Here is a 12,556-nt window from a genome sequence, read left to right as displayed (position 1 = left end):
TCAAGATGGAAGAGGAGAAAGAGTCAACTTTATGATATTTTTACGATTAAATTTACGTTACCTGTATACGTATAAACATCTAAAGTTAACTCGTAAAATATAGATCCTCGTATAAATATGTGTATAGACCATATAGATATTTAAACGTTAACTTATATTCAAATAAATACCTACTCCCCTTTTGTGTGCAAAGAATATAAAATATTATCAAAGTTTTCTATAAATAATATCTTTTAAATTTCTCTCTTGATTTATATTAAGTGTAGAAATTAATTCAGTGCCTTAATATGACATTAAATTTATTTTTTTAAAAGGCACCTAATTAATTTCTACACCTAATGCAATACTCTTAAAGTAAAATTTATTTTATTTCGTAGATTACTTTTTTAATCGTCTAGTTAACTTTTCGCTAAGTTATTAATTATAAGAAACAAAAATATTCAATTTTCTTTGAATATTTTTCTTTAATTTTAGATTTCGATATGAAACAACATTTTCGAATGTGGTATCATTGCTCCAAGAAACCAACTATTAAGTAGAATATACATGTCTATATATATCTTCAGATCTATATACGTATCTATATACTTTGAGTGATAAAGGAGTACCTATCTTCGCGAAGAGATGTACAAGCCAGGAAGGAAAGCGGACGAAAGGGGTCATGTATTATTTATAAATTTATTTATTCTTCCGTAGGCGCGCGGCATGAATGATGCATCCCAAGAGGGCATGGCCACTATGTGATATCCCATCGCGAATATGTGAACACGAGGGATAAAATATTTACTTAAATTTTCAACGATAAAAAGGAAAACTCAAAAAAAAAAAATAAAAAGAAAAAATAGGAGAAAAAGTTTTCAGAAAAAAAAGAACAAAAAGGAAGGAAAAGAACAAAAAAATATGAAGAACCCTCGCGGTCGAGTTTAACTAAGAGAACGTGAAAAGGATTTTGCTATGATTAAAGCTACGCTGCGTGTGCAAAAGTGAAATTAAGTCGGTCCAAGAAATTGTTCACGTGGTTTCTCGTGTAGATGTAGTACTTGAAAATATAATACAATAAAAGGAAACATTGTAATACTATGACAGTAATACCCGACATGAAAGAAGAAAGAATAAAAAAAAAGATGAAATTAATGTTTCTTCTATAAGAAGATCTAACAATTTTCATAAAAAAGCATCGTTCATCGGTCGAGAATCTACTCTAGAATATTTTAAATTAATGTTTGCCCTTAACTTATTTTCTAGATTAATGAGATAGAGAGATAGAAATAAAAAAAAAAAGGTAGAGAGAGAGAGAGAGAGAGAGAGAGAATTCTTTCTTCTATTAAACGACTGCCTAGTCATCGGAAGTCTCTCATTTTCTTTTTGATATTAATCCTCTTTGCGTGAACTGAAGACGAGTATTAAACTTTCTTCCACCGCGCGATTGTGAAACGAGCGTTACACTCGAAGAAGGAAAGATAAAAACGATCGTTGAAGGATCTTATTCTCTTTTCTTATTTTTCTTATCTCTTTTCTTATACATTTAAGATTAGACGATGTTAGAAGAAAGAAAAGAATTTTTAAACTCTCGTCGATTTGATTCAACGATCTTTAATTAAATGGAAATAATGAATGACTTAATTAATTATCTAATGATTCAAAGAGTTAAGTTTTGACTTCTTGAAATTATTTACCACAATGAAATAATTCGTCGGATTTTCTTGTTATAACTATGTCCTATAATTAATTAATCATCTTTGCGAAAATTTAATAATATGTATTTTTTTTTCCTACGTATTATCATTCTCGGTCTTGCACGATAAAATGTTAGAGTTATTTCTACGTGAAATACGGACTGCATTACGTGCAATATTACACGAGTAAGAATAATCTCTAGTAGCAGCTTTCTAGTGCACCGGGGAATTTTTGTTTATGTCAAACTATGAAACTACGAAAAAGTCTATATATACATGTATATTCGAAGAAGAAAAGGATACGCTTATCCTTAGGCGATTTACGAGCTCCTTAAAAATCCTAGTGTCGCATCGATCAACTCTTTTACCTAGTCTAAAAATAATATTATATTATCGATGATATGTCCACGTGATTTCATTGTACCAAAGATCGATTACTCTAATCGATCGATCACCATTTTTATATTATACATTATCTTTGAGTAGAAAAATGATGCTGAAAAAAGCGGAAAAATTATTTCATACGAATACGATCAACTATCTAGCGACATTTCTAAATTAATGTAAAATATATTTAATTAATCTTTTTATTTTATTATTATTATTATATATAATTAGTATATACACGATATCCTATCTCTCTTTAAATTCTACCTATTACATATATTATTGAAAAAATTGTGGCACACATATTTATGTCAAATATATCAAATAGACCATTATTTTCAAGTTTAACATTAATTATTGAAAAGCAAAAATAAATACAATGGAAGAAATAAAAATATAAAACAACGAATCATTCTCCAGACGTTTAAACATGTTATGAACTTTCGAAAATGACTCGTCATCTGCAATAGTATTTATACTCTTGAAACACAATTTTGTGAGAGTTTCTTTTTTGCTTCGTGCTCTAACTATTATTGCAGTGCATTCTCTAAATGCACGAAAAGTTTATGTACCAAAAAACATTCATCGCTGAAACTGTGTAATTGAAAAAGCTCATGTAATATTCCGGATTATAAGTTATAAAATAAACACGTTCCCGTTTTTAAAACCCTGATGCGAAATGCCTAATTTACAGAAATTTTCTTATAAAATAAATGTAGTCTAAAAATGTTTTAAAAGTTAACTTGCTTTAGTTTACGTAGATCCTTGCACGATCAACCGGCACCAGGGTGATGAAATACGATACACCGACTTTAATGAAATTTATATCATATCTTCTTTATACTATTATCTACAAAGTTGTATAAGATTTTTGCAATTGGATATCTCGTTCATTTTTTTTTTAATTTTGTTAACTTCAAATTTTACCCGTCATCTTACCCCCCCTCGGGTCAAATAAGGTTCAATGGAACATTTCATTTTTAACAAATTATTTAATAAATCTAAATATTTCATTTGATTATTTAAAAAAAAAAGAAAAATAATCTGTCAGAAGGACAAAAAGAAAATGAATAATAATTAAACATGTAAATAAATTTAGATTGAATTTAGCACAACCATAGAAAAATATAAGATCCTCTAATTTTGGTTACAAATCATCTTACCTAATTTCAAGGACATTAATACCAACGATTACGACCGCATAAAACCCATAAATCAAATGAGATTTAATTAGATATAAAATTCTTGTAATAAATTATTATTTAATTATCCAGGAATAAATTCTTACACGGAAAACAAACACGATACGACTATTCTTTACGTCGTTTAAAATCAAAATAATACGTGTATATATGTTACCGTGAAAGACCAAAATTGAAGAACGTCAAGATTCACATGGTCGCTTGGTGTATGTTCGAAATATTAATTTATAAGAATAAATCCAAATATTCGATCTTTTACCGACGTATATTCTGACAAGCGACCATATGAATTCTCCAATTTCGGTCTTTCACGATAACATAAAATATATGAGTCACCTCCCCCCTTCAATTTAATAAAATACAAGTCTCATAAATGATCCTTGAAAATAATCAATATTTAAAAATTACATTGAAATATTTAATATCATTTATAGTCATAAACGAGATTGATTCAATGAAATCGAAGCTTTGAAAAATAAAATACGAATTAAATGTACCAAAACACACAGCTATTACTCCAGCGATGTTTGCATTGAATCTTCAACTACATCACAAATAATACCAATTGTCCAGATTTCAACGCGTTCTAGTCTAATAGCTTTATAGGATAATACAAAAATACAAATAATTAAATAAAAATATATTAAATATTACTTATCAAATCAGATAAAAAAAAATACCTATATTATTTCATTTAATAATAAGTTGTTTAAAATATTTATTACTAATTCACAGGACAATAGGTTACAATGACGATTATAACTGGTGCACTCATGCACAAACTCATGCACAAACATTATCTAACTAATGTTTATCATGGAACCACATAATTTTAATATTTTTGAAAGCGATTAATGTGTAAAAACGTTACATAAAAATATACATTTCATTAGAGTCCTGACAGTTAAAATAATTAATTAAAATGAAGGAAAAACAGAATAAGGAAAAGATGAGCTTAATAAAGAAATAATTTCGCGAGCATTCGTTAAATGTTGAAATTTTTTAATCGAACGGTATCATTAAAATAAATGTAAAAAAATATAAAAATAATATATAAACTGAAAAACATATAACTGAAATATAAAAATAAAGAAATAACTTAAAATTAAAAATAAAGAGAAAAATAAGAGTGAGAGAAGATGAGAAAGTAGGTCGGAAGGAAAAGCAAAGCGCGTATCGGGTCGAGTAACCACGATAATTAATATCAGTTTAGATAGAACTTAGGAGATGCAATAAGTTAATAAGTAAAGAGCGAGGAAATTTCGTGATCCAATCGAGCGTTTCCTGTACAGTAACGAACTTCTATCTTACCGTATTTACGCACTCTCTCTCTCTATATATAGAGTGTCCAAAAAGGTTGGGATCAAACTTGTACTACGTATCACTGATTGAGAAATCAAATAGATGAAAAAATTTCTAAACTTAAGTTTAGTCCTAACCTTTTTGAACACCCAGTACATATGTTGACTATTCTTAATAAAATGAAGTAATAATAAGTATAATCTCAACTACAAATAATAAAATAGAAATTAAATAAATAAAATATGTGGCGAGTCGCAGAAGTACTCTTACTTGCCCACCACTGTTACTTGCCCACCACTGTAAACTTTAAATAAGTGATATTCGCTTGTAATGCAAAATTATAAAATTCTATAGAAAAATGTATTTTTGAATTATTAAACTTTCAAATTGATTTTGTTATATGAAATTTTTTTACAAGAGAGCATTTTATTGTTAGAGATATATAATTTCACATAAATAATAAAAAAATTGGTCAGGGCAGTAGGAACATAAATACTTCTTTAACTCACTGTACATATTTCGTTAATTTTTTCATAATCAAAAAGATCTAATACTAAAATCATCTTTTTTTAATATAAATAAAAAAGAAGATTAAATATGATCAAATTTAAAAGATACAATACGGTCGATATAATTGTTGATTTCTTCTGACGATTCAGTACATTTATATGTATCCCTATATACATAAATATAATACATACGTTAATGTAAGTGCTTGTTCCAGCAGATAATCTTCTCTCACAGTTGCCGTTATCGAGTAAAGTCAAACTTATCTGTTCTATAACTAAACATGCTCTAATCCTACTCTCAAACTACCTTACGTTTTGAAGTCTTCCTAACCTACCCCTTTCTATGCTTAACTGCTTATATTTGTTAGACATGAGGCAGACCAAAGTACCCCTACGTTGACTTCAATATAATGCTCGAGGTCTCTGTAAATCGATACAAAATCTACTTAAAAGAGAAAAGGAGTAAGAAAAAATTTAGTCAGGATCTAATTTTGTTAAACTGCAGAGTCATCATAATTCAGAAATCAAAAAAACAGCAGATTTGTGTAGGTAAAATTAAAATTAGAGGTAAAATTATTTTTAATAAGTAATGGAAAGACAATTAGTGTCTAAGAACATTCATATCTTCTATTATCATTTTTCATTACTACACTATTCCAAAGCGCATGTACGATTTTAAAAAATCACTTTATCTAGCAATAAAACGACAGCTTCTATGCGTAATGTAAAATAATAAATAATTATTGTTAAATTTTGTCCATGTATATATACTATTCTGTTTCTTTTTTAATTTTACATAACAAAATGCAATTATTAATAATAATAATTAATATAATTATTAATTATTATTATTATAATAATTAATTATTATATAATATAATATATAATATAAATTATAATAATAATTAATATAATTATTAATTATTATTATTATTATTATTATTGCAAGTTAAGCTACCAATTAATAAACGCTGTCAGTGTAGATATTAATCGATTACCGGTAAATAATGTGTTTAAAAGAAAAAAGTAATACCTTGAATTACGTTGATAGGATTCTGCGTTAATTATAAACGTGACCATTCATGGAAATATAATATAAACTATGTTGATAGGTTTTGAAAGGTCCATATATTCTAATCCACAAGTTAGGTGGCTATGATATCAATGATATCGAGTACACAATTGCAAGGAGTTTACATTAGGCTTGACACGCAACGTGTGCGAATCCCAAACACATCGTATCTAACTATATATATACATGTACCGTATGCAAAAGCTTACGTATGTTCAGATCGGCTTAAGACCGGCAACGAAGAAGCTGTTCGCTTTCTCTGCAGTATGAGAAAAGAGGATATTGCCATGGGAAATCCTTTAACATGAAATCCACAGAACCAAAGTTCGTGCAACCAACCTTATTATCAGCCTACTACAGACCTATTAAGCTATGAATAATAGTAAATTTTCTCATAAAGATTAACGATATGTACGTCAGAAATTTTATTATGACTTATATATTCATTTACTCCTCTATTTTGATTATAATTGAAATATTTTTCCTTCGCTATAATCTTGTTTTCTTTACATACAAAACTTCAACATAATCTTTCATTATATTTTCACTCTCTCTCTCTCTACACCGTTTTACATGAAAATCTATTCTAACGTATGCAAACAACTTACATTCTTATGGAAAACATGATAAAGTCTTGTATACTCTCTCTCTTTCTCTATGTCTCTCTTTCTCTCTTTCTTTCTCTTTCTCTCTTTCTTTCTCTTTCTCTCTCTTTCTCTCTTTGTAACGTTAACATAATGTAATAAGTTTAAATGCAAACAAAAATACTATATTAAGTTTCTTAAACTCAATGAAAGAACATTTCTTGATACTTTATTTAATGAAAGAATAATTGGAATAAAATAACGATATTATAATGTACGGTAAAGTAAGTTCGTTGCTCACAAATCTTATCCTTTCCTATTTGTCTGTCTGTCTGTTTTTCTCTCCATCTCTTTTTCTCTTTCTCTTTCTTCCACTTTCACAGTACTTTCTCTATCTATATTTAATCAAAAATCCGCTTACTATTTTACCCAAGAGAACCAATTTTAAAACGGAATTCTTAAAGTTTCTGTCTTTAAAATACAACTAACGATTGAACTTCTCATAACAAGATATGACTACAAATATTCTTTGTTAAATAAAAATTGCGTTAGTAAGTTCAAATCCGAGGAAGAAAACTAAAGATTTACTGAAAGAAAGAAAAACAAATAATGATTGACTCAATTTAGAAACTTAAAATCATCGCAAATAGTAAACTCAATTACGTCCTGACACACCTCATTAAAATAATCAGTAATAATTGCATCTACAAATAAAACACGAACGATAACTATATAATAATAATTGTCGTCATTATTACTAATGATATTAGAATAATGAGAGTTATTGTAAAACTGAAAAAATTAATGAAACAAATATTAATTAACTCGACGTAAATTGCATTTAATTATCCGAATATGTATATTTAGTAATTTCAATATCAGGTTGTAAATCATTAGGGCACAACTAATTTTATTTAATAATTTTCGATACCCATTAAGCTTTTCTATTCTATGAACGAAACAATTTACAATTGAATTTGCCTGTCGCCAACCAAATCGTATAGCCATTACAATACCATGCATATAATTTCATAAAATAAATGAATGAATAAACAAATAAAAAAAGATATATAAATATATATATTATATATGTATAAGTGATCATCGTCTTTTAATATCTCGTTATTGTCTTCGACTTTTCATCATTTATCGAACGAAACTCCTTAATTACCTTTCTACTCTTACTTCCCCGTTCTCTTTCCAAGATCTCGGTTTAATTTTACGTATTCTGTTCCACGGTTCTTCATTATCTTTTTCTTCTCTTCCATTTCACGATTTATTTTAATCCCTTTTTCCGTTCGAAAGCATCCATTATTATCCGACTCCGACCGAGACTTTGAAATTATTGTCCAATTCGCTATTGACCGGTACAAATCTCAAAAGATGGCTTCATTTATTTAGATTACCACGAAATTTTTTCATCTGAGATATATATATTTTATTATACTTCCTACAATTAAATTGGAACAATGCTGTATTACTCGTGTATTTAAAAAATATAATATAAAAAATATGATGAAATGATTAAAACGGATGGATGTTCAACGGTAGATTCCACCATACAACATAATCTAATTTCAACTCAACGTGTAAATGGATAAATCAGCAAATGTCAGACATATCTCTCAGTACAAGCTAATAAAATATGCATATACATACGTAGGTGCCATAACGCAAGAGTATTGATTATTATCGTATTGCAACTGGAATTATTTACGTAATGTATGCTTACTTAGGTGTACGCCATCCAGGTTGCTTGTGATGTTTCACTGTGAACCTCAGAATACTTGATTACACGATACGTTAGTAGGTAAACTGTCTGTAATCTCACATCAGGATCTTATCTCATTTTCCTTCACCTCCTACGCTGACTTCTGTCGATACTTCATCAGTATAGATTTTGATATCTTTCTAAAGATTCATTAAAAAAGTTGAAAAATATCCCAAACAACTGTAAAGGTATCTTTTGATCTTAAATACGTGTGCATAATTTTTTTATATTACATTACTTATATTACTTTCAAAAAGCGGGAAAACCAAAACTTAATTAGCAAAAATGTTTCAGGAAAATATAGATACATTTTATATTTACCTATACATATATATGTATACGTATATATATATATATATATATATATATATATATATATATATATATGTATATGTATATGTACCATTGATCAAAACCCTTGTTACTCGGAGAACATAGATAAGTGATCAAATCGACGATAAGTCAGACACGTAGTACTTGGCGTCGAGTCATCGTTGCAGTTTCTCGCGGTTTTCGTCGAATTGGAAACTAAACTAACTTCCTGTAGTTAGTTTCCTTTTGGAAGATCCACAAGACGTAGAGTAACGGCACGTTTGTCACACAGAAAGGAAACTAGTGAATTAATTGGAAAGATTATACACGTTACGAATTCTCCTCTGACATGAACTGGAAAAGCAACCAAAGATATATAATATGTAAGTAGTACGTAAATAAGTAATATATACTTGCTTAAATGTATACATATAAATGATGACAAAGATAAATTAACTAGAAATTATTGTTTCTTTCCCAATGGAATATTTATTTTCCTAATTTATTATTTTATTTCAATGGAATATTATTTAAAATAATAAATATCTGAAAAATGAAATCAAATATCGTGAGCATTTAAAAATAAAACAAAAAACTGCATTTGTAACTACAGTTAATCGACAGATGGTAAAAATGTAAGTTTCTTTAAAATTTATTGACGATAGGTAAAACAGTAAAATTATTTCGAATTTTGTACAAAATTATTTTCTCTTTGTTCTTGTTTTTTTTTTAATTTAATACATTAATTTTAATTTAATTTATTTGTTTATATCAATACACCAATTAACGATCATTAATCTTATTTCATCATTAAATAAATCAAAATCTTGTAACAAAACAATGAATGATATCGTTTCTCTAAAAAAAATCGCGAATCGATATTTGTCATTGCGTTCAAAAGCTCTTATTGATCATAATACCAAACGTTTCAAATTCTACGAAACATTATGCCTTTCTTCTAAAATTACTCCTCTCACAATCAGTAATTTACGTGTAACATTAAACTAAATTTGTTCAACAATATTCTAGACATCACGTCGGAGTCTTATGAAATATCTTTGATTAAAAGTAAGAAGGATATTTTAAAAAAGAAAAAGAAAAAATCTTGTATAAAAATGTAAAAAGTTCGTATTTTCTCGCTCTATTAAATTGAATTCAAATATGTCGATAAAACACGTAGTATGTCATAATTTTTTAAATATTTTACACAATAACAACGATATTTCATCATAATTAATAAAAAGTTTGTTTTTAAGTAAATCTATGGAATTATAATCAATGAATAAATTAAAGAAATAAAAACTTCATTCAAAATATGAATTGTATTAAGATAAATACTTAAAAGACATTTTTGCAAATTTTACTTTTTTCAATCGTTATTTTATTCTGGTCTAATTATTTATTTTGTTTGAAAAAATCAATTATTAGAGAAAGCTATAAACGCCTGCGCAATAAACCATGCTTGATCATATGATTGAACTCGTTTTTGTTACGTTCACAAAGTGTTTCCAGCTACAGCATGGCGTCCGTTATCAAAGGTGCGAACATATAATCATATATCAAAATTTAGAAAGAAAAATATCTCAAAATTAATAATATGTTATTATATAAAAGATGCTTATAATGATATTACTCGAGATCACATTTTCGTAGACACGGGAGAAATTTGGAGTAGACTTTTCGAGCATCGTCCATTTATACAAGGTGAAGTAAATTTCTTTCTACGAGAATTCCAGGTAAATTTAATATTCTTTTTTAACAATAATTAATAATCATTTTATTACCTAAATGAAATCTAATAAATTTTCTTCTTGTATTGACCTAATATAATTTTGTATAAACTTCATAGTTTTCTTTTTACGTTGATACCTATAACCTAATATTTGTAATAATAATATATTTAAATAATATTTGTAACCACTAAACATTTTTTTGTATTATATATATCTACTTTATACTATAATGTTGCAATATTAACAAATGAATGAAGTAGTTACACGATAAGGCTTTATTATAAAAAATTAAAATATTTGCAAATTGATATTCATTTAGGAAAAGAGAAACGACAGAGAAGTGGAAAGACTTTTTAAAATTCTTGAATATTCAACCGAACTAGACCAAAATCAATTGCCCCGTGCGGAGCAACTTGGGGATTGTCATTTACCAAGTTTAAAAGCAAACATTGATGTTGCGCTTAGTATGTGCGAAAGGGTACTTCAAAGACAAGAAGAATTTGACAGTGTACGTACTTCAAAAATAACAATAAAAAAGACTTCACTTATACAGTAACTATTCTGAAACTACTCCTATATTGCAGGATCTTGCGTTGCAGCATAGCAGAGAAATTCGTAAAGCAGAATGGGAAAAGTTTATAAATGATATGAGTGACAAATGTCAAAAAGTGGATAAAGCTTTTCAAGACAAAGAAAACGAAATCAAAGAATATTATATTGATTTAGAAAAAAAGTTACACATTACACCTTGATTCGATCAATATCTAACATTTACTACTTCCAAATAAATTCTTAGAATAGTAACAGCGGTGCCACATATATAAATACTAAATATTATTAAAATACTAACATTATTTTTTGAAAAAATACCTATATCATTTTTAGAACATATAAAAATGCCTATAGAAACTATTGATGATCCATCCTTATGCCTGAAACCAAATACAAAATTAATAGACTTTGTTTGGAAAAATGTATCCGATGTAGATAATGCTCCACCTGGTATCGCTAGTTTAAAAAAAAGTAGTAGGAAGAAGTGCAACGATGTTCTATTAAAATTAAATGATATTAATTGGTTAAATAAATATTTAGAAGAGTATAGAAAAATTACAGCTCAAAAGGTATACTTGCATGAAATTTTAGAAGGCGTTGATGTAATATTGCCAACGCCCAAAATTACACCTAGAAATCCTGAGTTGGAAGCAAGGATACAAAAACTTACAGCACAACAAAATGAAAGAGAATACAAAGCTATGACCAAAAGTGTTGATACAACACGTAAAGAATTACCAGAAGATACAATAGCCTATCAAAGTAAATAATATTTTAATTAATATTCTATTACATCTACAAATACATGTTTATTCCATTTTATTTTTTATTTACAGTGAAGCAAATAAATAAACAACTGATTGCCGTTGCACAATTTATCTTCTCCGTACTAGCAGGATTCACATTTGGTTTTATTGGAGTAGAGTTAATAGTTGGTAATTTAGATTTTGGATTTAGATTATTACTAGGCATAATATGTGCATTGATAATTGCTTTAGCCGAAATCTATTTTCTGGCAATTAAATTAAATGAAGATTGTTACGATGCATTCTCAATGCCTAAGCCCATAAAATTACATCAAGAGTAAAATTGTTAATTAGACAAGAATATTTTGTATTTATACATCAGTGTAATTCTAATAATTAGAAATCAGAATTTTATTTGTTGTTACTAAAAAATATTTATATGGCACTCATAATATTTTACATACTTTCAAATTATTTATAATAATAATGCATTATAATGTCAATAAATGAGACAAAATTACAGAGAAAGCAAAGTATAACGCAATGCAGACATTACATACTACTTTTCTTTGCTTTTAATTTATTATCGAAATTGTCACTATGTTAAAATGAATACATACATTATACAAAAGACATTATAACGTAAATAAAAAAAAAATTGAAAATGACAATTTTCTTTAGAAATGTATGAAATTTAAAGATGATAAAAT

The 12,556-nt window shown here is 27.4% G+C and overlaps 2 protein-coding genes across 2 annotated transcripts; both read left to right on the top strand.

The window, feature by feature from the left end:
- The first annotated feature begins 10,264 nt into the window (after positions 1 to 10,264).
- On the top strand, positions 10,265 to 11,352 carry LOC122516191 (biogenesis of lysosome-related organelles complex 1 subunit 5). The gene is made up of 4 exons (XM_043633806.1): positions 10,265 to 10,353; positions 10,469 to 10,551; positions 10,868 to 11,056; positions 11,133 to 11,352. Exons 1-4 carry the CDS (start codon positions 10,335 to 10,337, stop codon positions 11,298 to 11,300), a joined length of 459 nt encoding a protein of 152 aa, XP_043489741.1. The 5' UTR covers positions 10,265 to 10,334; the 3' UTR covers positions 11,301 to 11,352.
- Positions 11,353 to 11,442: 90 nt separating this feature from the next.
- LOC122516187 (transmembrane protein 199) lies at positions 11,443 to 12,220 on the top strand. The gene is made up of 2 exons (XM_043633801.1): positions 11,443 to 11,862; positions 11,937 to 12,220. The coding sequence occupies exons 1-2, from the start codon at positions 11,445 to 11,447 to the stop codon at positions 12,185 to 12,187; spliced, it is 669 nt and encodes a 222-aa protein (XP_043489736.1). The 5' UTR covers positions 11,443 to 11,444; the 3' UTR covers positions 12,188 to 12,220.
- The last annotated feature ends 336 nt before the right edge of the window (positions 12,221 to 12,556 follow it).

The sequence above is a fragment of the Polistes fuscatus genome, unplaced genomic scaffold (genome assembly GCF_010416935.1).
Source record: "Polistes fuscatus isolate 324 unplaced genomic scaffold, CU_Pfus_HIC Scaffold2, whole genome shotgun sequence".
NCBI classification, from domain to species: Eukaryota; Metazoa; Arthropoda; class Insecta; order Hymenoptera; family Vespidae; genus Polistes; species Polistes fuscatus.
This window is presented reverse-complemented; position numbering and strand designations above follow the sequence as displayed.

What these genes read in the sequence shown, in the direction of transcription:
- LOC122516191 (XM_043633806.1), top strand. An exon ending in TCTTTCTACGAGAATTCCAG is followed by an intron (nt 10,552 to 10,867) that starts GTAAATTTAATA and finishes ATATTCATTTAG; the next exon opens with GAAAAGAGAAACGACAGAGA. An exon ending in GACAAGAAGAATTTGACAGT is followed by an intron (nt 11,057 to 11,132) that starts GTACGTACTTCA and finishes CCTATATTGCAG; the next exon opens with GATCTTGCGTTGCAGCATAG.
- LOC122516187 (XM_043633801.1), top strand. Translation starts at nt 11,445, where the DNA reads ATGCCTATAGAAACTATTGATGATCCATCCTTATGCCTGAAACCAAAT. An exon ending in AGATACAATAGCCTATCAAA is followed by an intron (nt 11,863 to 11,936) that starts GTAAATAATATT and finishes TTTTATTTACAG; the next exon opens with TGAAGCAAATAAATAAACAA.